This window comes from Xiphophorus maculatus, chromosome 17 (assembly GCF_002775205.1).
Source record: "Xiphophorus maculatus strain JP 163 A chromosome 17, X_maculatus-5.0-male, whole genome shotgun sequence".
Taxonomy (NCBI): Eukaryota; Metazoa; Chordata; class Actinopteri; order Cyprinodontiformes; family Poeciliidae; genus Xiphophorus; species Xiphophorus maculatus.
In genome coordinates, this window is record NC_036459.1 from 4,288,859 (window position 1) to 4,315,754 (window position 26,896).

Sequence of the window (26,896 nt, forward strand, 5' to 3'; positions counted from 1 at the left end):
TTTCTGAAGTCAACCTTTTGTTGAGGTCTTAAAAATTATGTTTGCGCCTGTATGCAATAACATATTACTGTCATGAAGATTGCTATAATAAAGTATATTTCACAACATCATAATTAGTACAGACCTCCAATTTTGCTTTGCTTGTTAGGATTACCATTAAGTAGCATGTAATTCTTGGTAAGCAAGTCCTCAACTATTAAAACGGAGCAGAGAAACACAAAATGACACAATATGAGCTGAACTACTGAAATCGAGATTTTATGCAGTAAAGAGTACAAAAGAACTATATCTTGTAAATGAGAAAACTTTATAGTTGGAGTCGTGTTGATTTTCTGTCAATGGATGAAGCAAGCCAGAGACATAAACCGCTTCATGAGTGCGCTGTCTTTTCTATTTGGCTGACTTCCTCTGAGATGATTGATAGGTGGGATGTTAAACTTATTCTTCCTCTTTTCTTTTTAACGATGTTGAATCTAATGCTTCTAATGTTTCTAATTTTTGTGAATTATTCATCTGAATCTTCGAAGAGGTCCAGGTTTCAGCACATCTGATTCCAATGAATGCTAGACCTGGTCTAAGTGACCCAGTCATGTAAATCCTGTGTGCCCAGGACCAGGAAGGGGAACCAGATGTTTTTCTGTCCAAAACCAAAAACCATCTGTGGCCTTTGTTTCAATACTGGATCCACACATAAATGTTGATACATATAGTCTAAAGTTTTTAATCTTCAAAATTGAAAATAACAAAATTAACTGTTGTAGCATTGTGTGTTACACCACACATATCAGGTGTGATAAGTGAACAAGCTATGGTGCCACAATTCCAGTATAGAACTAGCTATCAGACAAAAATGTGTAATTTAAAAAAAATCTTTAGCTGTTTATGGTACAAATCCTGAAAATATGTTGTGTCCCTCTGTGTTGGTTGAATATATTATCATTACACCTTCAAAGACAAATAGATTGCTGCCACACATGGACAAACTTTCCAAATTGGAATATATGAAACTTGACCAACCCCCTAAAAGGGCTGGGTTTTAATTCAATTAAGAATTTTGATTTGATTAAAACAGGATTTTAAGAAAACTTGACCACCAACTGGATGGAAATGGATATCCTGACACTTGAAAGTTACATCGCTGAAACTAACCAACAAAAGGACCTACAATGAAGGGTTACAGAAAGTAGACAGCTGATTTAATCCATTAATAACAGTTGAATCTACAGAGGTCTGAGAAACATGAATTTGAGTTAATGAATTCAATTGTTCATAAAACACTGTGTTGCATTTTTGGGCATGGAGACAGATTGCGTGTCTCATGAAAAAACAGTCACAACTGTCAGTGTTTTCTTGTTGTATTTCTGTTTCTACATTTGCCTCGTATTGTGCTCCAGTCTCGCTCCAGTGGACACTAACCAGAGGGGGAAATGATGGAGCAATTCTTAACAGACTCACATTTACAGGCATGGCTGTTTCAGCACACCGTGGGGAGATAGAGTGGTGTGTTTGGCTCTGATAGGAGCAATTCACTATGGACGGAGAGGGAAGCAAAGGGATACGTACAAAGAAAGAGGGAGTTTATGTTGTCTTTCATTTGTTGACTTGAAACCATATTTCCCTCTCAGAACTTGCAGGATTTATTGTTATAGAGGTGATTAATCCATTCTGAATGGGGATTTTTAGCATTTAGCGCTTCCATGTCCCTAAAGATATTAGGTTTCCATCATTTTGCCATTTTTCTTCTGAAGCCCACTTTTTAACTTATCAAACCAGATTTTTTCTTCCAATATATTTAGGATGGTTATGCAGATCTATTAGTCTCTACACAAATGTGGTTCTGATTAGATATCAGGCTGTTTTGTCATTGTATTCATACTTTTCTCTAAGCAGCTCATATTTGTAAGCTTCAAGTTTCAGATGGTTTGTTACTTTCAAGTGTCGGAAAGAGTAGGAGCGTCTTAAAGAGACAGAGTCCCAATTTCAAGACGTCAAAGTGCAAATTGAAATTTCTTTTAAGTTTATATATATATATATATATATATATATATATATATATATATATATATATATATATATATATATAAAGCATTTGTATAACAACTGAATGTGTAGTTACTTGATTGTGGTATAAAACGGCACTATGTGCCTGGAAAATACATAATGCCCCTTTTAAATAAATTCTGTATTAAATAACTTTGGGTCATTTCAGAACAAAATAAGCAAAATCTACGACCAGTTCCAATTCTTCACATAACTCTTTATTATGCTTTGCAAAAATACCATTTGACTTTCTAATGGAGTAGATATAGCTTGTTACTTTCTGCAAAAATTTACAACTGTTTTTTCTCTGTTTTACATGACTGTTAAGAAAAAGCTGAAAACTTTTAATGTTTATGTCTTAAAATTAGCCCAAGCATAAGGTTTTGTATTCATAACCCTCAGAAGTTGTGTGTTTTAGACAGACTTGATGGCATTTATTACATCTCAGGATGTTAAAAATATTAATTAAACATATCTGATGTCCACTTGTGAGTCTACTAATCTTTTTTCTTAAAGAATTTACTACTATGTCTTTAAATATGGTATTATAGTGTTCCGTTTCAGCATAATACCATATGTAGTATTTTGTCAATCTTCGCCACCATTCAGTCTGTCTTAGCCACAACTGCAAGACTGATTAAAGAAAGATGCTAGATGACTCATATGCACACACACACACACACACACACTCACATGCCATTAGTCATGTACTGAGTAAAAGTATAGTAATCTATATCCATTCTGACAGTTTGAGAATCAGCAACACTGATCTCTATGTAAAACACTGATCTGTGTGTTCGTTTGTCATTTCACTTTGTCTTCATCTTTTACTTTGCTTGCGACTCACCTGCATGTTCAAAAGAGCATCTGTATGAGAGGACAAAGACGAATTCCTAATTTGGGACTGTGGTGGCGTGCATGTCCGTGTTTCCTGCATCTGTCTCCCTGCGTGGTGAGGCAGCAAAGTCGTGATAAGTCAGACGCAGCAGAATGCAGAGCTGGAGAGGTAGTTTGTTACAACTGAAAAGACAAAAGGGAAAATGTTAGCAGGGACAGATGAAAATGAGGAAAATGAGAGGAGGAAAGATCTATTGCTCTTTATCTTTTTTTTGATCAGTCTTTTCTTTTTTTACAGTATCTCGTATCTTCTGCTTTCTTGCCATCCTTTTTTTTTCAAAGGTACACGTTATCTTGCTTCAAAGAAATGCAAACATCCACAGACATGCATATTTGCACATGCATACACACACACACACACACACACCATCTGATTATGTGCGATGATTTATAAGCATTTGTACTTTTTCTTCCCAGATTATTTTATTTTCCTGTACTTCAGGTGTCTCTTGCTCTCCGGAGGTAAAACTTTTTCAAACTTTTCATTCTTCAAAAATGTGAAAACCTCCTTTTCCAATTTCAAAATTATGTAGTTATGTTGATTTGGTGTTTGGGATTTTCCTCACACATAGAAAAGCTATATTTGAATTAAGATTAGATTATACAAAAATGGACTGCATCCACTAAATAGGAAAATTTTGAAGGGAATTGATTTGCACCAAATTTGATCTAAGAGTATCAGAGTAAAACACAATGTTCACTTTTTTTTCATTGTGCATCATGTTGTGCATGTGCATATTTCTAGATGACTAGAAATATGCACATGCTAAAGAGATTAAATATAGTCATGGGTTGTTATTTATTTATTTATTTATTGTTTTGTTTGACTATACATTTGTCTGTTTGCTCTATCCAGAATGCACGTACAGGATGATATTGCATTAATTATGTTGTATATGTGCAGATACACTGTACTGTGTGGCATAGATATGGTAGAGGTTCTGATTGACCCCTTAAAAAAATGAGAAACACACGAAAAATCTTTTCGTGTTTATGGTTAATCCATTTATTTATTTCAAATGAACTAACAGATAAGAAAGACAAAATATATAGAGAGATTTTTATTTACTGAATTCAAGAACAGAACTATTTAGAAAGACTACTGACAATATATCCGGAGTTCCAATTCGGGAGACTACAAGAACATAGCCTAGCTTCAAGAAACTTTTTTATCCGTCCTTAACAAAAGGTTTTGCAGATAGACAAGTACTCTTCTTCTTCAGTGTCTATGAAAAGCTGATGGCTCCATGTCCTCAGTGAAGGGCAAAGTGTTAAAATGGAGAAAATAGATTTCTTCTTTATGGCTGTTAGATGTGATAAACTCTGAAGAGGATTGCTAAGTGCTCAGAAATTCACAGATGATTTGCTACAGCAGTTCTTTTGAGTGAACTACTTCCTCAAATATATAGAGAATACATTTTATAAAGTTTAGTGTTAAATTAAAATATTTCAAACTTAGTAAAATATTTAAAAAATAAATAAAATACAGCTGTCAGTGGTTTTTTTTTTCTATCACATTGTGCATATTTCGAAAACAGAGGAAGTTTTGAAACTAGCGGATTGATGTGACAGCGTAAACTGGCTGTCCAGGATTCATTGAAACTGCTACTCTAACATTCATTCAAACGCATGTTGGAAGGCATCAACGTATCGTACACCTAAAGCTTTTTGTAATAAGTTTAGGTTCTTTTGTCGTTTTTGAAATTGTGAACATCAGACCACATTCAGTGCAGCTCTTAGCCCTGAAAACATCGACCTGCTCTATTACAGCTCCTTGGTTTTGATACAATCAAAAATGTTTGTGAACCAAACTTCAAGACTTGCATGTCATGACTTTGAACTCAATGTTAGACTTTCATGCCTTTACTGGGCACTTGACTTGAGAGTCGGTCCCACCTCTGCTATGTACTAAGCTATACTAGCCTTTGGAGACTGAAATTGGACACCATCAACCAACTGTAGCACCAGAGCAATATTGACATGGTTTTAGATCAAAGCACCATTTATTATAATGGCCAACCAAAGCTAGACCTACATGCAGTTGCAAATCTATGGCAAAACTGAACTTGAGAACATTTCAAACAATATGTGCAAATCAGACAGACATGCCTCAAGAGACTTGCAGATTTAATTGCGGCTGTGGTACCTGTAGGTGTAGGTATAGATTTAATGGCAACTCTCAAATGGGATTCGTGTTTTTCTTTACCTTGAACTTTTCATTACTTCTGCTACACACTTTGTGTGGTCGCTTTATTAAAATATGACCATTTAGTACAATCAACAGGTGGCATGTGATTCTATGATTGGGAAAACTGAACAGGCGCAAATGTATAATTTCAAAACAGTATAGGAACTGTGTTGTTAACACATACAGCAGACACACAGTAGGAACTCTAGATGCTGACAGAACAGTAGTAATTAGGACTATGTGCTGTAGATATTCTTGGTACAGTACTGATCAGTGTCATCTGTCTTTGTGTGGGGAAAAAAAAAAATCTGCTGCTGCCGTAGCCCAGTTGCTATGGAAACCTGTCGGCACCCATCCTGGTCTCTATGGTAACTTCATGTTGGCACCCACAGAGATTGAGAGAAAGAAAGATGAGAAAAAGAAGGACAGTAGGTGACAAAAGAAGTGAGGGAGTGGGTCAAACAGTGGAGTTGATGGGAAAATGAGGAGGAGATAAGGACTTAATAGCAAGACATGAAAAAAAAGTGTAAAGATTGATAAAGTTTAACGACACTCCAGATTTGTTTATAACCAGCAAATCTGAGTGTATTGTCACTTTTTTTTTTAAACTTGAATTTTTGTTACGTTACAGCCTCACATGAGTTGGAGGACTTGGCTGGAGATGAACACAGAGGCCCACAGGGAAGACAACCATGCACACACACACCACCACACCTGAGGGCAATTTACAGTAATCATTTAACCTAACATCAAGTGTGGAGGCTGTGATCCTCAGCACATTTGTCCTGGGTTCGATTCCGTATCTCTGGCTATTTGCTGCAGGTTTTCTCTTTCGCTCTCCAACTGTCCCATCTGGAATTTACACAAACGCTAATCAAATGTCGCAGCAATGACCCACTGGTTTGTTTATTGGTTAATCAATGGGTGCGTCTTTGTTGAGAGAACTGGATGAATGTGGTTCTACTAGTGCACAAAGGTTTCAGTAGAAAGTATTTAGTTTTATGCTACTGTCTGCATTAATCATTCATCTATAGTTGCTGAATTTGTGTATAGGTTTCACTTGACAACATCCCGACCTAGTTTTTGATTCACTTAGAAATTAAATAATGTAATAGAAGTGACAGGATTTAACATTTCACTAAATGTGTAATACAGAGGCAGCAAGTGGATAATGATGAGTAAAAGTATAATGAGGTCCAAAAACAACTTTACAGCTGGGAGCACAACACAGGAAGCCAGGGAAAACACTGAGTGGACTATATGGAGCAGTGGAGAAATAATGGGGGGAAACCAGTGAGGAGTGATCAGAGGAGAGGTGTATAAATAATTAGAGAGGGAATGCTGGAACGATAGACCAGAGCCGATTACCTTAACCCTATCCTGAGCAGAAGACAGACTGAGAACAGAGAGAGAGAGACAGAATACGGCACAAGAGGTTGAGGGAGAATAACTAAACAGGGGAACTAAAAATCAAATCTAAAAACAGAAAAACTAAGCACAACATATAATAACTTAACTACAATAACTAAGAGCAGACTGAAGTAAAGTAGAACAGAAACAAGGTTGATCTGATCAAAATAAAAACTAAAGAGAACAGATAAATGAACTATAAACCCAGAAAACCCCAAACCAACCCAGGATCCTGACTAAATGCATTTTATCTCATGTTTAAACCCACATAATAAGCATGTTTAGGTACGCCAACATACATAGAAAGACGAGAATCAGTATGACAGCAGCTTACAGTGTGATAAAGCATTGCAGATGGTGAAAACCTAAAATTAAATTTAGCCCAAGGAAATTTTTTTTCTATAAGGCTATGGCGTTTCCTGTACTCCTTTTGATGCATTCCAGGGCATCAAAACATATTCACATTAATCAAAAATGAGATGAAAGTCTATTTCTATTTTAAAATATCTGTGTGTTGCATGGTGACATCTCATTCCAACACAGTACGTGTGTGAGAGAGAGAGAGAGAGAGAGAGAGAGTAGCTGTTTCAAATCCACTGCTGCTCTGTGCAGCACACAAATAGAGACCCTCTTCAGAATGACAATGGTTGAGAAAATTAAATGTTCACCAGTTGGCTGAGACAACAAAATGGCGAACGCTCACAGTGCTCAGTGTAACAAGAGCAGAAAGTCTTTTATATACAGTACCAGGGTGGAAACCGAAAGTCAAGCCTGCTCACAAAAGTGCATCAGGTGTATTTTGCATCCAAGTTTAGAATACACTTTTGGAGACAAACTGACACATGGATTGCTTGTTTTGTTTTTTTCCTTTATAAAATGAATTAAATCGAGTTGTGACAAGCAGTGCTGTATGTCTGCCTTCACAAGGTGCTGAATTCTCCCATAGGTATGCCGAAAGATAAGAACCTAAGACTCAGTTTGTCATAGGTGAGTAAGCCAGTACTCCTCTTGATAAACCTGTACTATCTCTCTGTGTTCTTTTGAAAAATAGTTCTTTGACATCAAATCAATTAACAGGGAGCCACGGAGGCTCTTCATAGATATTCTCAGCTGGAAATGCAAGATAAGAACCAGCCAACATCGTTAAAACCCGCCATAATTTTTTCTCCACAGTTCTTAAAAAGTGAAATATAAAACTTCTGTGAAACAATATCCCCCTCCTCCCCAAGGGAGTGTGATTTAAATCATTTGTTAATTAGACATGTCTAATTGTATGTGTTTTCAAATTTAAAAAATGTATTCTTAGCAACGTAAGCATTAAAACTATACACAAATAAAGTTCAAATTCATTCTTTTGCTCTGTTCAATTATTAAGCTAAAGGATTGAACTGAGATGATGAAATGCAGGTCAGACTGCAAACTCAAACACTAAATGTTTTTCTTCCACTTATGATTACCAGAAGTAGTTCTGTTTGCTGAATGCTGGAATGCAATTCTTAAAAATGTTTCTATATTTTATTGTGAATTTTATTCTAATTAGAATTAGAATGTTTCCTTGCAAATTTGTCAAATTTTTTTAAATTGCATGACCTGAATCAAACATCGAGATTCTAACAACTAATTGCTTAAGTTTTAATCTCCTGAGTGAATGAACCAACACATCTTTGTCAGACCGAATATCAATATCAGATCTGCCAATATCAAAATCAAACCAATTTGTTGACGTACAACATTGACTTTGTGGCTCTTTTAAAACTTTTTTAAAACCCTAATCTAATTTGACTGTATTTTCAGGCTTATTGTGCTTTTTTAACCCTGCCTCCCGTTGATGACAAGTGGTGTTTTAACATCATGAGGTTGTTGCAGCGCTGCTAAACACACAGTATTTACTCACTGTCAGTTATTAGCTGGTAACTTTGCGGTTTGGACGTGTTGAATGGATAAGTTCTGAATTACAAATGCTATCTTTGAAGTACCCCCCGCTGCTTTGTGTTCATATGTGTGTGAGTGGCCAGTGTTCAAAGTGCCTGACAATCACACACAGCAACATGCTATGATGGGTGAGTGGGATCTTTCAAAAGCAGCTTAATGGCTAATCCTGTCTTCCAGCACACACACAAACACAGAAGGTCGTTTCAAATGAAAACATAGCCCGCTCTATGGTAGAATGTCAATACTGTAATCTGATTGGTCTAGTTGATGGATAGGTGGTTTGGTTGACCTATCACAGTTAACTCAATTATTGCTCCCACATACTCACCTTTCGGTTGTTCTGTCTGCCTTCTTCTTCCTCTCTGTCTCTTTTAGTCATCCTCTATTCCTTGCACCTGATTCCCTCTCCCTCTTTCAGTCTCTCATCTTTTATCTCTCATTCCATCCCTGTCACTAACCAAATTAGTAGTGCCCCTTATGGATTTTTCCCTTTATGGGTCTGTATGAGTGGAATGAAAGGAGGAAGGGAAGTGTGTGTTTGTGTGTGGCAGACTAAGCTGCTCCTACCAGATGTTTTTCTTTGTTTTATTCTTCTGAGCGCCACGCTGTCTGCCTGTCACCAGCAGATACACGGACTGGGTGTGTAGGCGCGTGTCCGTGTGTGTTTAAGAAAGATGGAGTGTTACGGAGAGCCTTTGTGAGAGGGCTGCATGTGAGAAATTAATTACTTCCACATCAGCACCGTGTGTGGTGAAGGGTCAGCAGAACAAATGATGGATATTAAAAAAATAATAATTAATCACGACAGATTTTGAAGCTGATACGAGAATATCACAAATAAAGATAAAGAAGCCCAGAGATTAAAATAAAAAACTTTAAATTGGCAGTGAGAATAAAATAATCAGTGCATGATTGTTTTCGATTTCTATAAAGTGCAAAAGAATTGGGTAGAAACCTATATTTCTGTCCTATACTTACTGTTCTTTATATTGTCCAAATTACTCAAATATCAGGAAATATATTTAGATTCCAGATTATTGAGGAAATACAAAAATAAGGGCAGGAAATGTGAACCGGAGCATTCTTTCAACATTAATTTGTTCACTTTTGGTGTGTTGTTTTCATAATCTCATTTTGTAGTGAACGCAGGGCCACTTCTTGATTCAGACCTGGCACTGGTGTGATGGCGTCATTCTCCATGCTCCGACACATTTGTTTGCTTTCTCTGGAACTGCTTTAGATTCAGATCAGCCCTAACGACCAATCTCAGGGTAACTTGTGTAAACAAACGTCAACGTTAACTGTACATCGAGGCTGCTGATTTATTTGTTGACATTGAACGGTGATGCTAGAGTAATTGTCATCATAATTAATTCAGCAACAAGGCAGACTTTAACTGGGAGAATAACCTCTCAAAATGTGTACAGTAGATTAGTGCAGTTTTCCCATGGATGGATGGATGGATGGACGGATGGACGGATGGATGGACGGATGGATGGATGGATGGATGGATGGATGGATGGATGGATGGATGGATGGATGGATGGATGGATGGATAAATGGATGGATGGATGGATGGATGGATCTTACATCCATCATCTTACACCATAGGACTGGAAATGAGTAGATAAGTCTGGGAAGGTACTTGTTGAAGTTGACTAACCTTGCCTGACATTCAACATCTTTGTTTAATCTACATTTGGACACAACATATATATTAAAAAATTGCATTTAAATAAAGACATGGACTGACGAACTTAAACAGCAATAAAAACACTTTCTTGAATGTTCACTGTGTGGAGGGAATGTGCCAATTTTATTTACCTGCTCTAAAAATTTACTTTGTAAGATACACAAACCGACCCACAGAATAACATATTTTTTCTCTATAAAATGATATGCTAAAATATTTGCTAATTGTGCATCATTTATAAATTAGAAGATAAATAAACATCATAGCATTCTTTGCTTGTTTCTCTTATTATTATACAAGCGATCTTCAGCGTAGTAGTACAGCTACCTACCAGAGGAACTTAGAAAGGCAGCCATGTTAAATTCTCATGAGCACCAATTATTATAACTAATTTGTTTTCTCAGCCTGTGCACCTTGAGCAGATAATTCCTTAAGATAAAAGATTAAAATGTATTCTAACTGGTGTTGCAGAGAATGAAACTTTAATAAGGTTCAATTTAATGGTTCATGATGTGTTTTTTTTCCACAATTGCTTCAAGAGTTGGATTTATTGGGAGAATGAAATGTTGTAAAAAAAAAATTGGAACAAAATCACCTGTATAAAAACATTTATGCATGTTTACTGTTCAAACATTCAATTTTGAACACAAAAAACTTCCCACACAGCAGAAAGAAGCAATTAGCATTTTGGCTACTATTAATCTCATTTGATGCATTTGTGGTGAAAAGAAAATCAATTATTTATTAGGTTTGTACTGCTGAAATTGCTTGTACACCGTACCTAAGCTGTATATTCATATAACTGCTTTGATACAACACCTAAATTTCAGCTGCTTTGATTTCTATTTCTGTTTTTCCCAACTTGGACCTCGTGGAAAGCTATTATTGCATATTTAGACACGTAGAGAGGCTGTGTCCCTTCAGGTTCAGGTCTGGCTGATTTTTCCCAGGGGAACAGGCTTGCGCCTTGAGGGACCTGGCTGGCCCTCTGTTCCAAACCTCTGGCCCTGTGTGCATGTGTGTCCATGGGAAAAGAGTGGGATCGACAGAGGGATCAGGGGCTGAGTCGAATGAGTGGATTGACAGATGTAGCTAAATGTCTGATTAACTGACATAGCTGAATATAGAACATTCATGTTTTGCACGTCTTGATTGAGCTCAAAACTAGCAGCTATAAAAGAGATCTGACAGATAATTAGGTGGATGATGAATTGTTTACAACTTATCCAAAGTCCTATGATCCTGCGCTCAGAAAGCCATATCGGGACATTTCTCAGGACCTCAGGCAGGAGGTCGTCACTGTGACAACAATCTCCGAGGAACGCTGTGGTAGAAACAGAGCTTCTGAATGTCTGCGTGTGTGTGTGTGTGTGTGTGTGTGTGTGTGTGTGTGTGTGTGTGTGTGTGTGTGTGTGTGTGTGTGTGTGTGTGTGTGTGTGTGTGTGTGTGTGTGTGTGTGTGTGTGTGTGTGTGTGTTCATTTGTGCATCAAACAGTGGCCATGAGGGACCGGAAGATGGCTGCTCTGATTAAACAATCAAAACGTTTTGATTGTGTACATGACCAAAAGTTACACAAATACATGCTAACACAAAAAAATAATGAAGCACACACACACACACACACACACACATTGTAGACAAAGTAGAGGCTTGATACGCAGCAAGTGAACATCTTGTGCAGGCTGTTAAACTCAGAGGAGAGGCAGATAAAGGGGTCAGCACTTCTGGTTCTCCCAAGTTTTGAAAAATCTCTTGGAAATAAAAAAATGTTATGACTGCAAACGATCATGCGTATAACAGGACAGTTAGGATACCTAATTCAGGGAACTTTTTAAATTTAAAAGTTATACTTTTAACACACTTACTGTTCTCTCATGTTGTAACATCTGTCTCCTGCAATGTTGCTGCTCTGATAAATGAGTGGACCTCGCCTTTTCTGTGTGTCCACAGGAGCGCGTGGAGTACCTGTTCCTTATCATTTTTACTGTGGAGGCGTTCCTCAAGGTAATAGCTTACGGCCTGCTCTTCCACCCCAACGCCTACCTGAGGAACGGCTGGAATCTGCTCGACTTCATCATTGTAGTAGTAGGGTAAGTGAAGACAAATGGTGCAAGAAATGAAGGTTTAAAATGTGTTAGAAATGTTCTGGGTTACTCTGATCTGCAAACGTAAGTATGAATCCAGCTGTTCTGTGAAGGCCTCAGTATCATGAATTTTATCTTTGCATGCACAAGAAACAAAAACGTAAGGAAAGTATGAAAAATGGAAATGATATAAATACTTTTGCAACTCAAAAAGTATTTCATAATATAATACTAGAGGTGGCTTTTTGTTTGGTAAAGCAAGCTTCGTTTTGTTCGTTGCGAATGCAGATGAAAATAAACTTGGGCCTGAAAAGTACTGGTGCAGCCTAAACTGATTAGCTCGTGAGTTGCTGAGAGCAAAGCCCTGCTCTGTTTTTTTCTTTTATCTGAAACTCAGCAACACAGCCTATCTGCTAAACCCTCTTCGCTTTTTTCTTTTGTGTGTGTGTGTGTCTGTGTGTGACTTCACGCCAGCTGAGCCGTGTGTACAGTGTAGTCTCTGCCTTACTGCCAGTGGACCTGACAGATACATTAAAGCCATAAAAATGGTCTAATTGAGCGTATGTGTGTGAGCGTGCGTGTGCTTCCAAGAGGGAGAGAGAAAGAGAGAGGTGGTGAGGAAGCGGCCTGCGGCCTTAGGGGAGGCTTCACCAGCACAGATACAAACACTCTAAACCAGTCTTCTTCATTGCCAGTCAAGTGCTCACTCACATTACACATCACTAACTAAACGCATTTGGCTCTAGCTCATAAAAACACACACATACCAACAACATGGTACCATTGCCCCCGGCATAAACACAACCTTTCCCACTCCAGCTATCTACTCTCTTCGTCTGCCCCTCTCTGTTCTGTCTCCTTTTGCTATACTTAGGATTTTACTGTGATGCAGCATCTTTTTGTTTTTTTGTTTGGCAGTCACATGTTAAGTGATTCAGTAAGTAGGGTTTTTCTTGCAACAGTGAAACATGGAGTTCAGAGGTTCACAATTTGACTTATTCAGGGACACTTTAGGAGATATTTTTGCTGTTTTGTTTAAACCATGTGAAATAACATCTCACTGAAGTTATTTCAGCCAAATATTATCTAATAGGTGAGAAGGTGTTCTAACTCCCCCCCCAAGTATAAAAAACACAGTTTTGTATTTAATTTTTGGTTAATGCAAGAAACCAAATAGTTTATCTGTAATTGAATCACTTTCTTTTCCAGAAATTAATTTTAAAAAAGGTTTAATGAACATGTGAAAAAATTTTTTAATTAATAATTCAATATTTAATGGGGTGTCCTAATAATTTATTTTGTGACTGAGTGTGCTAAATGTTCATAGGATGTTCTAAAAGGAAAACAACTTCAACTGAAACGTGAAACAGAAACAAACACGCTTACAGTAGAAATATTCAGCTGTGACAGGACCGTCTCTCTTTATGTGCATGGCTGAGCGCTCATCTTCATGCATGTGAGTGTTAAACCGCAGGTGTGTGTGCGCGCGCGCGTGTGTGTATAGATGAGAAGTGACAAGAGTTCACTCCCTCTGGAATACTCACCATATGGGTGAGAGAGCTTGTACCTGGTGCTGATCAGCCTCGGGACTCATGCGCCCGCTAACACACGTGAAAAACCCCCCCGCATTCACGCACACACAGTTGCTACAGACCACACTGTTGCTGACACATACCTAAAAGGCTATTAATGAAGGTTCAGTGCATGTGTGTGCAAATGAAGAAGTAGTCCACTGGCTTTTTCTTCAGGACATATTTTTCTTCTCTCCTTTTTGTTTTTTGACTAAATTTAACTTAAATAAGCTGAACTGTCAAACAAAAGTAATGACTATAACACTACTGAAGCAGGTGCAAAGCTCTTTTTTGGTGGGGAAAATCTGCATTATACTATGATTAAAGAGTTTGGCACCATTCTCAATTTATTTAGTATTGAAAAGTTAACGACGGCAACACCTCACAAGCTGCTGTTTCTCTATGAATGGAAACAGATGATCGAGTGTTTGGTTGTGGATGTATACAGACCCTTACGTGCTCCTACACAAACGTTCTAATTAATAATAAATGAAACGCTGGTGTTGCTAACTCGTTAATCCTCGACGTGCTCGTCGGACTGAATGAAAAAGGCGTGCTTCCCACCTAGACACAGAGTTAATCAAATGGAGAGGCTGAGAGAGAGAGAGACAGAGAGGGCGACATGTTTTGAGAGGCCCTTTCAAGTGGCCATTTCATCTCTGCTAATTGATAATTCTCCGTGACTAACACACCACTGACTGGCCTTTGAGCTTAGCTAGCTAGTATTTTCTAGAGAGTCTCAGCAGCAGAATCATGGAGGAAAAAAAAGGAGGGGGGAAGACTGTTGCACTCAGCTGGATGTACATTAATTCAAGCGTGTCAGCCACTTGGCCCAAAGAGACATCTCTAAACAACAATAACAGCAACAGGGATAATGGCTAACTGAAGGCAACGGCACATGAAGGGCAACAGCTTTCGTTTAAAAATGTGATAGGCGTTTTTTAAACCTTCACTTTGCTCTTGTTAAAATAAGGTTTGTGAAAAGGGCAGCAGTTATGTTTCTAAAGTACTGCCCTGCAAACAATGGTTATTATTATCTCACGTTTGCTTCTGGCATTTCGGTTAAATTCTTGTCGCTCATCATGTGGGCTAAAATGTTTTCAGTTATTTGATAAAGTTTCACAAATATGCACCTCATTTTGATCTGCATTCCTACCTTGACTTTGACTCCATGAAGGAAGTCCAGTTTGGATTACCTGCGTCCCAGTCAGCTGTTTAGATTGGCGTCCTAAAATAAGGAGAAAATCTACAGTGAAAATGCAATACTGTGCATTATTACGTTGCTTTTTCCTGTAATAAATAAAATAATAATTTTTAAAACAGTTTTTTTTTGGTACTTTCTCATGTTTGATGCTAAAAATTATTTGGATGATCATAAAACATTTAAATGTGACAGTAGCAACAATTTAGTAAATTTGTTTTGGGGAAACTTTCAGAGCACAGAGGCAACAGAAACTACCAATGGATTTATGGTAGTGAATTGACAAGATCCTGATATTTAAATTAGATACTTTAGGAATATTTTAGGAAAAACTCTCAAGTTTTAAACAAATTTTATTTATATAGCACCTTTCAAAGATGAATGTATTTTCGGACATGTTTGTTAGTTTACACAACACACACATCCAAGCAAATCCTGAAGACATGTATATTATTATTATTATTATTTTAGCTGATTATTAAATAACGTATGCCAGAAGTTTCACATTTTCTTATCTTTGGAAGACAGAGAGAGAACAGATTTAGAATTTTCTATTGTTGTCAAGAAACACCAACTAATTGAGCAGGTTGAATTTCCTCTGTTGTGATCTCTCCAAATTTCTTTCAACAGGGGAGGTTTTAACACAGCTGCAGGGCGTTGGAGGATAAAAAGTTTAATTTCACGCCCTGGAGTGTGGCATGGTGGGTAAGACACCATGGCACACTGCCCCCTGATCTGCTTATCAGTGTATGAGTAAGAAAACAGAAAATACAGCAGTGTATTGGGAGGGTAAAGAAGTCTACGTAGATACGAGAGTGTACCAATTATTAATTTTTCTTTCTATATAAGTAAACATGCTTGTTTTTAAACAAGCAGTGTTAAACAAAATGGTAAACAATGCCATAACTATAAGAAATGTGGATCTTTTTCAAAAATTTCTTTCACTATCATCTTCTGGTGTCTTGTAGTTGTATTTAATGTATTTACTGTAGTTTCTGCTCTGTCCCACAGGTTATTCAGTGCGATTTTGGAGCAGGCCACAAAGGGAGATGGGGCCACTCCGATTGGAGGGAAGGCGGCAGGCTTCGATGTCAAGGCTCTGCGGGCATTCAGAGTACTAAGACCGCTCAGACTGGTCTCTGGAGTACCCAGTAAGTACTGAACGTTGTGGTCAGGGGATCCGATGTGAAGGGCTATTGGGTGTGTTGGCAGGGGAAATGAACCTCATATTGGAGCTGATACTGTGAGTTTGTCCCATCTGAAAAATATAGACATTCTGGGCAACAGATGACTTGTCTATCAGTCTATCTACTGAAGTAGAGAAATCGATGATTTAGAAGGTTATGTGACACAAAAGGAACTGTGAGCAAAAAGGATACAAGGGTACACTTTTCTGTGTTTGTGAGCAACTAGACCCTGTGTTATCTGAAAAGTTTCAACAGATTTAGATCAAATCCTTTCTACCCATTCAGTGTCATCACAACTCAATAATTCATGTCGCTGATACGCAGACTGCTTTGCTAACATGCTCTCAACTATATCACTTATAAAATAATTAATGTCTACAACAAAAGAAAGAGCTAAGAGCTTGTTCAGAGAACTTAGGAATAAAGTGGATAATTTTAATAAAAGTTTTATATCTTTGATAAACCGTATTGTGTTCTGTGAATAAAGCAACAAGTTCCAGAACCTATTAAAATGTTCTGGATCACTGATGGCAGTTTTGCAGTTCAGCAAAATTGTAGGTGACGGCATGATAATATTCACTGCAACACAAATAAACTGCTTGACTTGAATGAGACAATATAAGTAGCTTGTTTCAATGGGTACACAGAACGTGTATATTAAGAGTGCTTTCACATTGTCTAGATGTGATTGTATTTTGCTAACGGCAAGTTGCTTATTAGAGAGGTATACAAAAAATGCAGTAAGCGTATGGCGAATTCATAACAACAATGAATGACGGAAACTGTATACTCGTTACACGGACCCTTGTTAATCAACAACATTCCACATTCACTCATCATAGACAATAGCTTCATATAATTCTGGTTTTGTAATCAAGCAAGGAATTTGTTTTTTAATGAATGTGACAAAGTGGTTCAGTTTGTATTCTTATTCTTATTTCTGATTCCTTTACTTTCTGTAGCTGGTCATAATGCTTAAATTTCAAGCATTAGTTTGCAACTTTGCTTCACTTACTTTGTTTGTGTTAGCATTATGTTGCAGTTTCCATCTATTTATACATTTAGGTTAAAGCTACTACTTCTGGACTATTGGTTGAACTTGTTCATTTTGTTTCAAAGTATATTCATGGTACTTGTTTTCCTTTTTACTCACCATTGTTTGTCCCTTGTAGATCTGCAGCAGGGCAGAAGTAAGGGAGGGGCCGGCCCAGTATTTCCTGCTTAAATGGCTGGATGATGTCACTGATTACCTTGCTGGGTTCTACCAATTAGAGGGTTTTCTTTGGAGTATTGCTTTGTTTGTTTTTCTTTAAAGTAACTTTTTGAGTTATCTTGTATTACATGGTTTATTTTGCAGACCCTTTCATTATGTAGATGAGTTTGTAAATTAGATTAATAATTTTATTCATGTTTCTCTGTTTAGACTTTGTTTTTTTTTACCTGTTTGATTGTGGCTTGGTCCATTAGTGCAGGTGTGTTAAAAGGAACAAACAAAAGTCATCAGAAGAATCTGGAACTGGTGGCTGATGCTGTTTTTTATTCACCTTGCTGATCCTTGACCACACTACTTCACAATGAACAAAAGTTATTTTTAAAAATTAGACCTAAGCTTCTATCATTAATTTGATTCAGAATTATACAGAAATGCTCAAATTTATACATGCATTGTCACCAATATTTGATTAAAGATTCCTTAGCGAATTTAAGAGAGAAGTCACGCTTTGAATAGATGTCAAAACGTTCCTAGCATAATTGTCGCTGGATGTTGGATCAGAACAAGCAGAGAGCTAAGTTAAACTGGTTGGTTTTCTGGCACCAACCCAGATTCAACAGTCCACAATTTTTCAAAACACTTCACTGGATCCCCGTTCTATGCCTGCTTTATCTATTACACCAGCCACAGTGACTTACATTAGAGTTGTAAGTCGCTATGACTAGAGATTATCACCTAATCTCACTCAGAAGTGGGGACATATTCAAACACTCAAATACTGGTAGGTAACTTCAGGTTAAGGGTCTTGCCCAGGGCCACACATGGCAGGAGGAAGCTGGAATCGAACCCTAACCAGTCTACCTACTGAGTCACAGTCAGCAAGGTGAAACCTATCATGAACTGCAAAGTGTCGGAAGACCAGTGTTGATTCCTGTAGTGAAGCATTAACATGGACTTACAGGGACAAGATGAAGATTCATCCATTTTTGTTACAATGGCAGGAGAGTCACATAAAGCATCGAAACTCTGCTGCTAGCATTATGTTTGTGCCGCAGGTTTACAAGTCGTGTTGAACTCCATAATCAAAGCCATGGTTCCTCTGCTCCACATCGCCCTCCTGGTTCTCTTCGTCATCATCATCTACGCCATCATCGGCCTGGAGCTCTTCATGGGCAAGATGCACAAGACCTGCATTTACAACCATTCAGGTAGGCGCATGCACAAATGAAAAGCCCAAGCAGTGAGAACAACATTTCGTAAAGATGGAAAACAAGCACAGGGGATAAATAACACACAACCCTGCTCATTAAAAAGCTGACTGTGCATTAACTCCAATCTGTAGTAAAAAGTCATCCATCAGAAATACGTGGCAGAGAGAAAAAGAGTGCATACCTTAAACAGTTCAATTAATAATTCACAACATCATTTATTTTATGAATGATTTGGAGAATTATCGAAACAGGAGCCGTCATAAATGATTGAAGCAACTTTTAGCACAGGTTGTTAGATGGAAATGGACTTGAGTGTTATCAGCCCCTGGAGAGGCATTAGCTTTGCATGGGTTAAGTGGTGATACACTATTCTCCTATACATCACCCTGGAGGCTTTATTTTGAATAATTAGTTTAACCCTCTATGGCATGGCGTTGCCCTCAGGCAACAAACCACATAGCTGTACCTCACATTGCTCCTTTATTTTATTTTTTGGGGGGCATGATTTTTGACATATTTTTGTCCAAAAAATAGTTCTTTTATGAATATAGTTTTTGTTTGATTTGTATTTCATTTCTCATAATCAGTGTAGACAATCTTGGTGTTCTAGACCAATGTTACCCTGAGGCAACAAACCCAAATCTGGTTCCAGGAGGTGTCAGAGTCCGATTTTATGATTGACATGTAATTAGGGACCACCAAGCTCCCAAAGAATGCAGGAAAATATTTCTTCCCCACAAAAATAAAAAGTCATGCCATAGAGGGTTAACACTATTTTTCACATAGCCTGAATTTATTTTATAGATGTTCACCTGAGACTAAGATATATTTTTTTTTATGATTGTAAAATACAAAGCTGAGATAAAGAATTACCTCCTTGTTTTTGCTTTTGGTCACATTTACATGTTTCTCACTTCAACACACAACATATCTTTTTATTCTAGAGAGCTTTAGTAAATATAAAATATAGATTTCAAATGATGATTTCAGTTATTAAGGGTAAGTTGCCCAAACTAACCTGGACCTGTCTGAAAATCAAAATGTTCCCGTTGTTAAATCATAAGATAACTGTAATTACACACATCATTCTGGTTCAGTTTCACTGGTCACAGCAAGGTCTATTTCTAGAAGTGCAAAAAATTACTTAAATGTTACCACTCTTCTAACTTTAAGTAGGTGGAGCATTCTCAAAAAGTAGCATGATGACCCGATATACATAAATTCAGCCATTTTTACGACTTTGGAAGTCCAGTGAACCCAGGGGAGGGTCATTATCCACAAATGGGACAAATTTAGAATTGTGGGCCCAACAAATTACTGGGGACTTTTTCAAAAGGACAAAAAAAACCCCAAGAACATCTTAAGCACTAGGACTTCAGCTGCACCAGCTAAGGCCATTGTTTATTAATTTATAATAAGAATGGGAATGGGAAAAAATGATTGCAGACTTCCAAAACAAAACCCATCGCTGACCCAAAAGAACACAGACGTCCTTAGATAGAAACAAAACATGAATCCTGTTACATCTGGAATAAAACTAACAGAATTTCAGCATTTAATTCCTATATGGCTACGTAAAAAAAGATTCATTGTCAGGTATCCCAAATACCTGATAGCAGTAGTTGCTGAAAAGATATCACTTAATAGGTTTAAGTGATCATTACACTGGATCTAGATGACTTTGGATAGCTTTTTTCCTCAGTATTTTGTATGAACTCGTGCTTTGGTTTTCTGATATTAAAACACTATATTGATGTATTTAAAGCTGAGTACAAATCCCCTCAATTGTGCTAGCAAAATGTTGTTATGATTTTGGTTCATGCTTTTATCAAAAGACAAAAGACATTTAAGAGAGTACATTATCAAACAGTTTGATAACTGTTAAAATATTGTATCAGATTTAATTTATACAAATCTAAACTTGTTTTGCTCTCCAGAGGAAATTTATTTATGCATTTTTATGTTGTATTTTTATGTTATGCAAAATGTGACTTTTTGTCGCAGGTACAAATGCAGAGGAAAAACCAGCACCATGTGCACCTGACGGCGCTTACGGTCGGCACTGCATGCAGAACGGAACGAAGTGCCAAGTGGGTTGGGAAGGCCCAAATGATGGAATCACCAACTTTGACAACTTTGCCTTTGCCATGCTGACAGTGTTCCAGTGCATAACCATGGAAGGCTGGACGGACGTGTTGTACTGGGTGAGCCGTTTACCACAACTGTGATTTATGTTGGTGCCTGATGTAGAAGAACTAGATTGAAACTGACCAACCAAAAACATTTTAGAAAAGATACTCATGCAACATAATGCATATCTGTAGCAGAAAGGCAGAGACTTACTGAAAGATTTATTACAGAATAAGGAATAATACACACACACACTGAGCTAGGTTATATCTCAGCCATGTGCAGACAAAGCAGTGTGTACAGTACAGAATGTACAGCATGAAGGAGGCTACCTTGTCCTCACTCACTCTGCAACAGACTACTAAATCAAATATTTTTAAGGGTAATGCTTGGGTTTATACTACATCACAATTGATTATTTGGCAATAGATGACAGCAGAGGAGGGCAAGGTTAAATTTGTGCAAAGGTACATGGTATCAATCCGGTCAATATGACAGTGTAAGCCTGTGGCGGCTGGTTTGAGTGAATGTAGCACTGAAATGAAGATAAATGTCTAAACAATTTGTGTCCAGGATGTGTGGGGTCTGCAGAGGACTTAGTTGCCCTTTTCTTGACCCAAGATCTTTACAAGTTCTTGGTAGAGGAAAGCTCTGATGATCCTCTCTGAAGAACTTATCATTTGTTGCAGTTCGGGCCTGTCCTGTCCTGTCCTGTAACATCAGCACACCAATCTTCCTTTATATAAAAGCAGAAGAGGAACAGAGTCCCCACTGCCAAAGCTTTAAGAGTGAATCTGCATGTTTGCTTCTTCTGCGTTTCCAGTAAAATCCATAGATAATGGCTGCGCCGCCAACCAAGATATTAGTGACGTTTGGGTAGATGAAAAATGGACCAAAGTGTTTTGAGGCCACTGTCTGTTGTTTAGAAGTGACCACAGAATGGTGGCAGAGAATAACCACAAAACTAATATGCAAAGTACAAGAAAGGCTTTTTTATACCATCTGTGGTATAAAAAAAGGCTTGATTTTTGAAATTATATTTTCAAAATGTATTTATTTTCTGTAAACTTAAACATCAATTTTAATGTTAGTACTACACAAATGTGTGTATGTAGTGTGTGTGTGAGTTGTATTGGTGTGAGCACATGTATGCACATGGAGCAGATAGCCTACAAGCTCTACACCCCTTCTGTTGCTTTTCTGACAGCTGCAGCTTGCAAGTACATTAAGACACCGGGCGTTTGAGAATAAACAAGGCCAACTGCACCTCTGACATACATTTGTAATGTATTTACATTGCCATGCACTATCTATATGAATAAGTATAACTATAAGAAAAAAGATGCAGCAACTATTGCAGTCAAAGCAAATGACAGAAACTTGTTGTTTCTTCATCCACCTATCTTAATTAAAAGCCTATAATAGATACAACTTGAAATTCTACATAAAGGCTGCTTTTTTATCAGTTAAGAGGTAAATATTTTTACAGTTTTTGTTTTTTGTGAATATGTTTACATCCAAAGCCCTTCAGCAGTTAGACACCGCCCATATTCCTTTGACAGCAGCTCCATCTCAGATCGGTCCTAAATTATATATCGCAGTGCATTTCCCATAAATTCATGTACTGAAACAAATCATCTGTCGCAGATGAGTTTGCCTTTCAAGGTCCAGTTGGCTAAAAGTAAAAAAGCGGCTGTTCAAATACATACCTTTAAAAAGAAGTGTTAAATGTTAAGCAGCTGCAGCAGATGTTTTTAAGCGGTTGTTTAGTCACATATATGATTAGCTATGCCTTCAAACACAAGTTCATTTCTAGCTCTTTTTTTAACATGCATGTTTTTTTTTCCCTATTTCTACGCTTAATCTTTTTTTTTGTTTTTAACTTTAACACACATTCTTTGCTGGACTTTTGCTGCCTGAACTATTACTTGTTTTCTTTTAGATCTGTCCCAAACACCATCATATACATTTCCCTCTTGTTCTAATCCGTCACTTTCTTTCTGGCCTTTTTAATCTTAACCCCCTTGTTCCCTCTGATAATCCTCTCTTTTTTTCCTCGTTCCCCGTTCCCCTCTGCCTCTCTCCTCCTTCAGATGCAGGATGCTATGGGCTATGAGCTGCCATGGGTCTATTTTGTCTCTCTTGTCATCTTTGGCTCATTTTTCGTTCTCAACCTCGTTCTGGGTGTGTTGAGCGGGTAAGAGCTTATACTGTTGTCATGTGTATACATATGAGTACTGTGTGAGCTGAGCCTTTGTGTATTGCTTCAAATGTGGAAACAGACTATGTATCAAGACTCTTAAATATCTGAATGGTGTATAAATCGTAATTATCTCAATTCTTAACCATAAAAAATGAAAAACGTACTTTCTGTGTTCTAAGATGGCAAGTGAAAACAGGACGAAATCCATTTAAACTAAATGAGACGAAGCCATCTTTGAGTTTCAGTTAAGGCTTGTTTGCATTTTTGCATGATTCAGCCTACAGGCCTTTTGGAAAAGTTTTTTTGCTTAGATTATATTTTTTGTCTGAATCACAACTAAATATAGACGCAGCATTGACTCATGTCTGAATGAGGTCGACATTTAGCCTTAACTTTGCTCAGTGGGCGATACACAGGGTAGAGTATGTAGACTGTTACAACTCTGTCAACATTTAAAAAACTCAGTAAAATGCGTGACAAAAGTCTGAACGCTGAAAATTATACAAATGACATATTCTCTAAAACGTACAGCTTTCCTGCTATCTGCTAAGGTTTGTTCTAGGTCAGTTAACCCATTAGAAAATTGGAAGAGGTGTTTAGAATATGTGGGAGAGAGACCTTTTGTCAACCCCCAAAAAACTCTGCAAAAGTAGTTTAAGGTGAAGGAACAAAGTCAGGAGAGTCAAGCTCTCCTCAGTGGCAGCTTTGATGAAAAGCTGATATGTCGCCATAGAAAACTATTCTGTCTTGCAAGGTCACAACTTTGTCTTTTTTGTTTCTCCAGGCTTCATTTTAACATACATTTTTATTCTTCCTCGTTTATCCAAAACAAAATCCAAACTAAACAGTTTTGTTCTTATAGCTTAGGCAGAATATACCCAGAAAAAAATCAATAAATCACAATTTGAGCTTTCAACAACCGTCTCTTTGGACAAGGTTAATCATAAATGAAGAGGTAGATGATCAGTCCAATAAATAACTGCCTAGCCTTTCGTCACAAGCTTGGCAGAATAACACATGTGCCATGCAGAAATAGAAAAAATGGGTCCCAATCTATCATGGTCATGTCAGATGCTTGCATTGGGGCCACTTCCTGTCACAACGTGTATGTGGCGTACACATGGACACACAAACGCCCCCCAAGGCTAGATTTGTTCTTTCAGTTTGACTACACACCAGCTTTGTCGTTCTTCATTGATAAGTGACCTCCATTGTTTTGCTTTCTTAACCCCCCAAAAAAGTGAAATTAATCTCACCGTGTTGTGCACATGAGGTGCATCTGATAGTATGAAGGGTTACAAAGTTTCTGCATGTTTGCATTTTTCTTCTCTAAGTGCAGCTCCACCTTGGTGCTTTTTCACTCTTCTTTGCCAAGTCGCACTTTTTTAGTGCGAGTAGAGCACCTCCTGGTCTGTGAGGACACACAGGGGTATAAATAATTCACCCCTCAGGTCGCTCATTGAGGTGGAACGCTAAAAAGTCTTGCACTGCAGGGAAAACACAGGAGGCGGGGTGGATTCTTCTGGGGGCAGAGTGGAGTATGGAGGAAATGTGACATTAAAGATAGAAATCATGGGAATTAATTGTGAAACACTAAACGGGAACAGAATTTAGTCATTTATTTTAAGATTTTCCAAATGTCCCACAAGTAATAATCCTAACAATTATAATAAAATTACAACAGCAGGTTATGTAAAGATTTCATTTAAATATAAAACTTTTAATCTAATCAACTATGCAACTGAAACTAATTTGATTTTAAAAATTCTTTATTGTTTTTAATTCCTGAATTGAATTATTTTGCAATCTTGGAGTCTTGGAGAATTAACATTTTTGTCATGAGGGCTAAATATATCCAATCCTTGGGAGTCTTGCTGCACAGTCTGTTCATGTGTCTAACTAAATAAAGATGTTTTTCCTCAACAGGGAATAAACCTGAGAAAAATAGTGTTTATACGAAGCTTTTAGATAGATAGCGATCTTGTATATTGCAAACTCAAACAAAAGTTGCTTTTCATGCAAGTTTTTAACTAAAGAAACACAAACACTTATTTTTAACATCCATGTTGGTTATTCATGTTCTTACTCTGAATCCACACAAAATCGAAACCACTCCATCTGTTTTAATTTTCATTTTTTAACTCCTTCCCTTCCTCCCTTCTTCTTCCCTTTATATTTCCATGAATGTCTGTCCTTCTTATCCCGTCATCTTTCTTTTTTTTGTCCTTCTTGTCCCTGGACCATTTCCTCTTCCATGCTCCATCTCCTAGGTGAATGACGCAGTAGATTACAGGTGGCCCTGGGTCTATTTTGTGACCTTAATCATCATCGGCTCCTTCTTTGTGCTAAACTTGGTTTTGGGGGTGTTGAGCGGGTAAGGGCAGACAAGAGATGATTTAAAACCAACTTCTCCCTCCCTCGCTGCTGTGTTTCTGGGGATGACGGGGAGTTTAGTTTCTGGACTAGTGGCTCACTTATTACTTATGCTGATATTTGCAATAATCACAACATGAATATGGGGGCATGTGAGCCTTTTAAAAGTAAGATTTTTTGTCCTATTATACGCACAAACCTCTTCATATTTTGTTCACATTTTATGTGATAGACAAAAAAAATCACAATTTCACCCCTTTTACTCTCTGTCAAACACATGAAACCAAGTGCAACCACTTGTTTTAAAAGTTACTTATTTAGTACGTCAATATAGTAAGCAAACACATGTCCTTGTGTTGTCTATCTCATCTGATTTCCATAAAATACATAGAAGTTTGTGCTTGTAAAAGTGAAAACTCTGAAAGGACACAAGGGGTATGAATAATTTTACAAGCCAGTGTAGATTTGTCATCACAGCTCTTTACAGTTGAGGCTCAGGACCTTTCCCAAGAGAACAATGTAAACTGCTGATAGACTTTAGCTGACTGTAGTAGAATCACTTGTGATTCTGCCTCAAGACCATAGAGACCTTTTGGGTATTGTCTCTCTGTTACTACGACGCGGCTGTTTCTGGGAAATAGAACTACTATCATGAAAAGGTCTATACTCAGCACCGCTGCTACTGGCACAGGAAACAGTCCTTCTCATATAAAATAAAGAAAGCAACCCAGTGGTAAAATAATCTACATATTTGTAGATTGCTGGTAGGACATTGTTAAACATGTATTTACGTGAGCCGCTCTACCTAACTTTGGCAAGACTAGAGTAAGGGTTTCTATAAATCTAATTCTTTTTGAGTGTTTAAAATTCTGTAAATTTGTGCTTTATTACTTTCAGAACCATTTATCTTTTGTTTATTATGACATCTGACTTGAAGCTCCTAGTTACGTGCAGGAGAAAGTATTAGACGTCTGTCTGGTCCAAACAGCTTGGGGTTGGTTTGGCGTCCTGACTTTGTCTAAACCTCTGAGTAATGATGCTGTCAGCACACTACACAGCCTGACCTTTTACCAACTGGTTTCTCATTGGCGTCTCAGGTTGGCATTATAACTAATTGCTAAGCAGGAACAAGAACAGCTACAGTGCAATTTGGAGACAGAAACATTGAGTGTAACTCGGGGTATAATGCGACATGAAACAGCAGAACAAAGTGATGTGAATTCACAAAAGAGGAAAAGAGACAGAAAAAGGAACCCAAAGGCGATGAAGAGAGAATAGAAAAATAAGCATGAAGCCTTAAGTTTTAATACTCCCAAATGCGCATATACACATATTTACATTCACTTAAAAAAAGATAGATGATAATCTCATGGCTTGTGAAAGGTAGTTCATAACATTTGATTTCGATGGAGACACATTTGTGGAGGAATTTTAATTCCAATCTACAAATGCAGAACTTGTATTAAGTGATTGGATTTGCAAATCTACTCGGAGACAAAGACCTTAAATTTTGTAGACATAGTTGTGATAAAACTGCAATTGAATTGTTTGACCATAATGAC

At 37.5% G+C, this 26,896-nt stretch overlaps 1 protein-coding gene across 8 annotated transcripts in view; it reads left to right on the forward strand.

Moving 5' to 3' along the window:
• cacna1c (calcium voltage-gated channel subunit alpha1 C) overlaps positions 1-26,896 on the forward strand; it is a 186,796-nt gene that overhangs the window by 97,276 nt on the left and 62,624 nt on the right. For 6 of the 8 annotated variants that reach the window (XM_023350203.1, XM_023350204.1, XM_023350207.1 and 3 more), the window contains exons 4-8: positions 12,112-12,251; positions 16,029-16,168; positions 18,473-18,625; positions 20,633-20,832; positions 22,852-22,955. In XM_023350203.1, coding sequence (XP_023205971.1) covers positions 12,112-12,251; positions 16,029-16,168; positions 18,473-18,625; positions 20,633-20,832; positions 22,852-22,955 — 737 coding nt within the window. Of the gene's footprint in view, positions 1-12,111; positions 12,252-16,028; positions 16,169-18,472; positions 18,626-20,632; positions 20,833-22,851; positions 22,956-25,231; positions 25,336-26,896 lie in introns of all 8 variants that reach the window. The other 2 variants (XM_023350205.1, XM_023350208.1) reach the window with 1 other exon arrangement.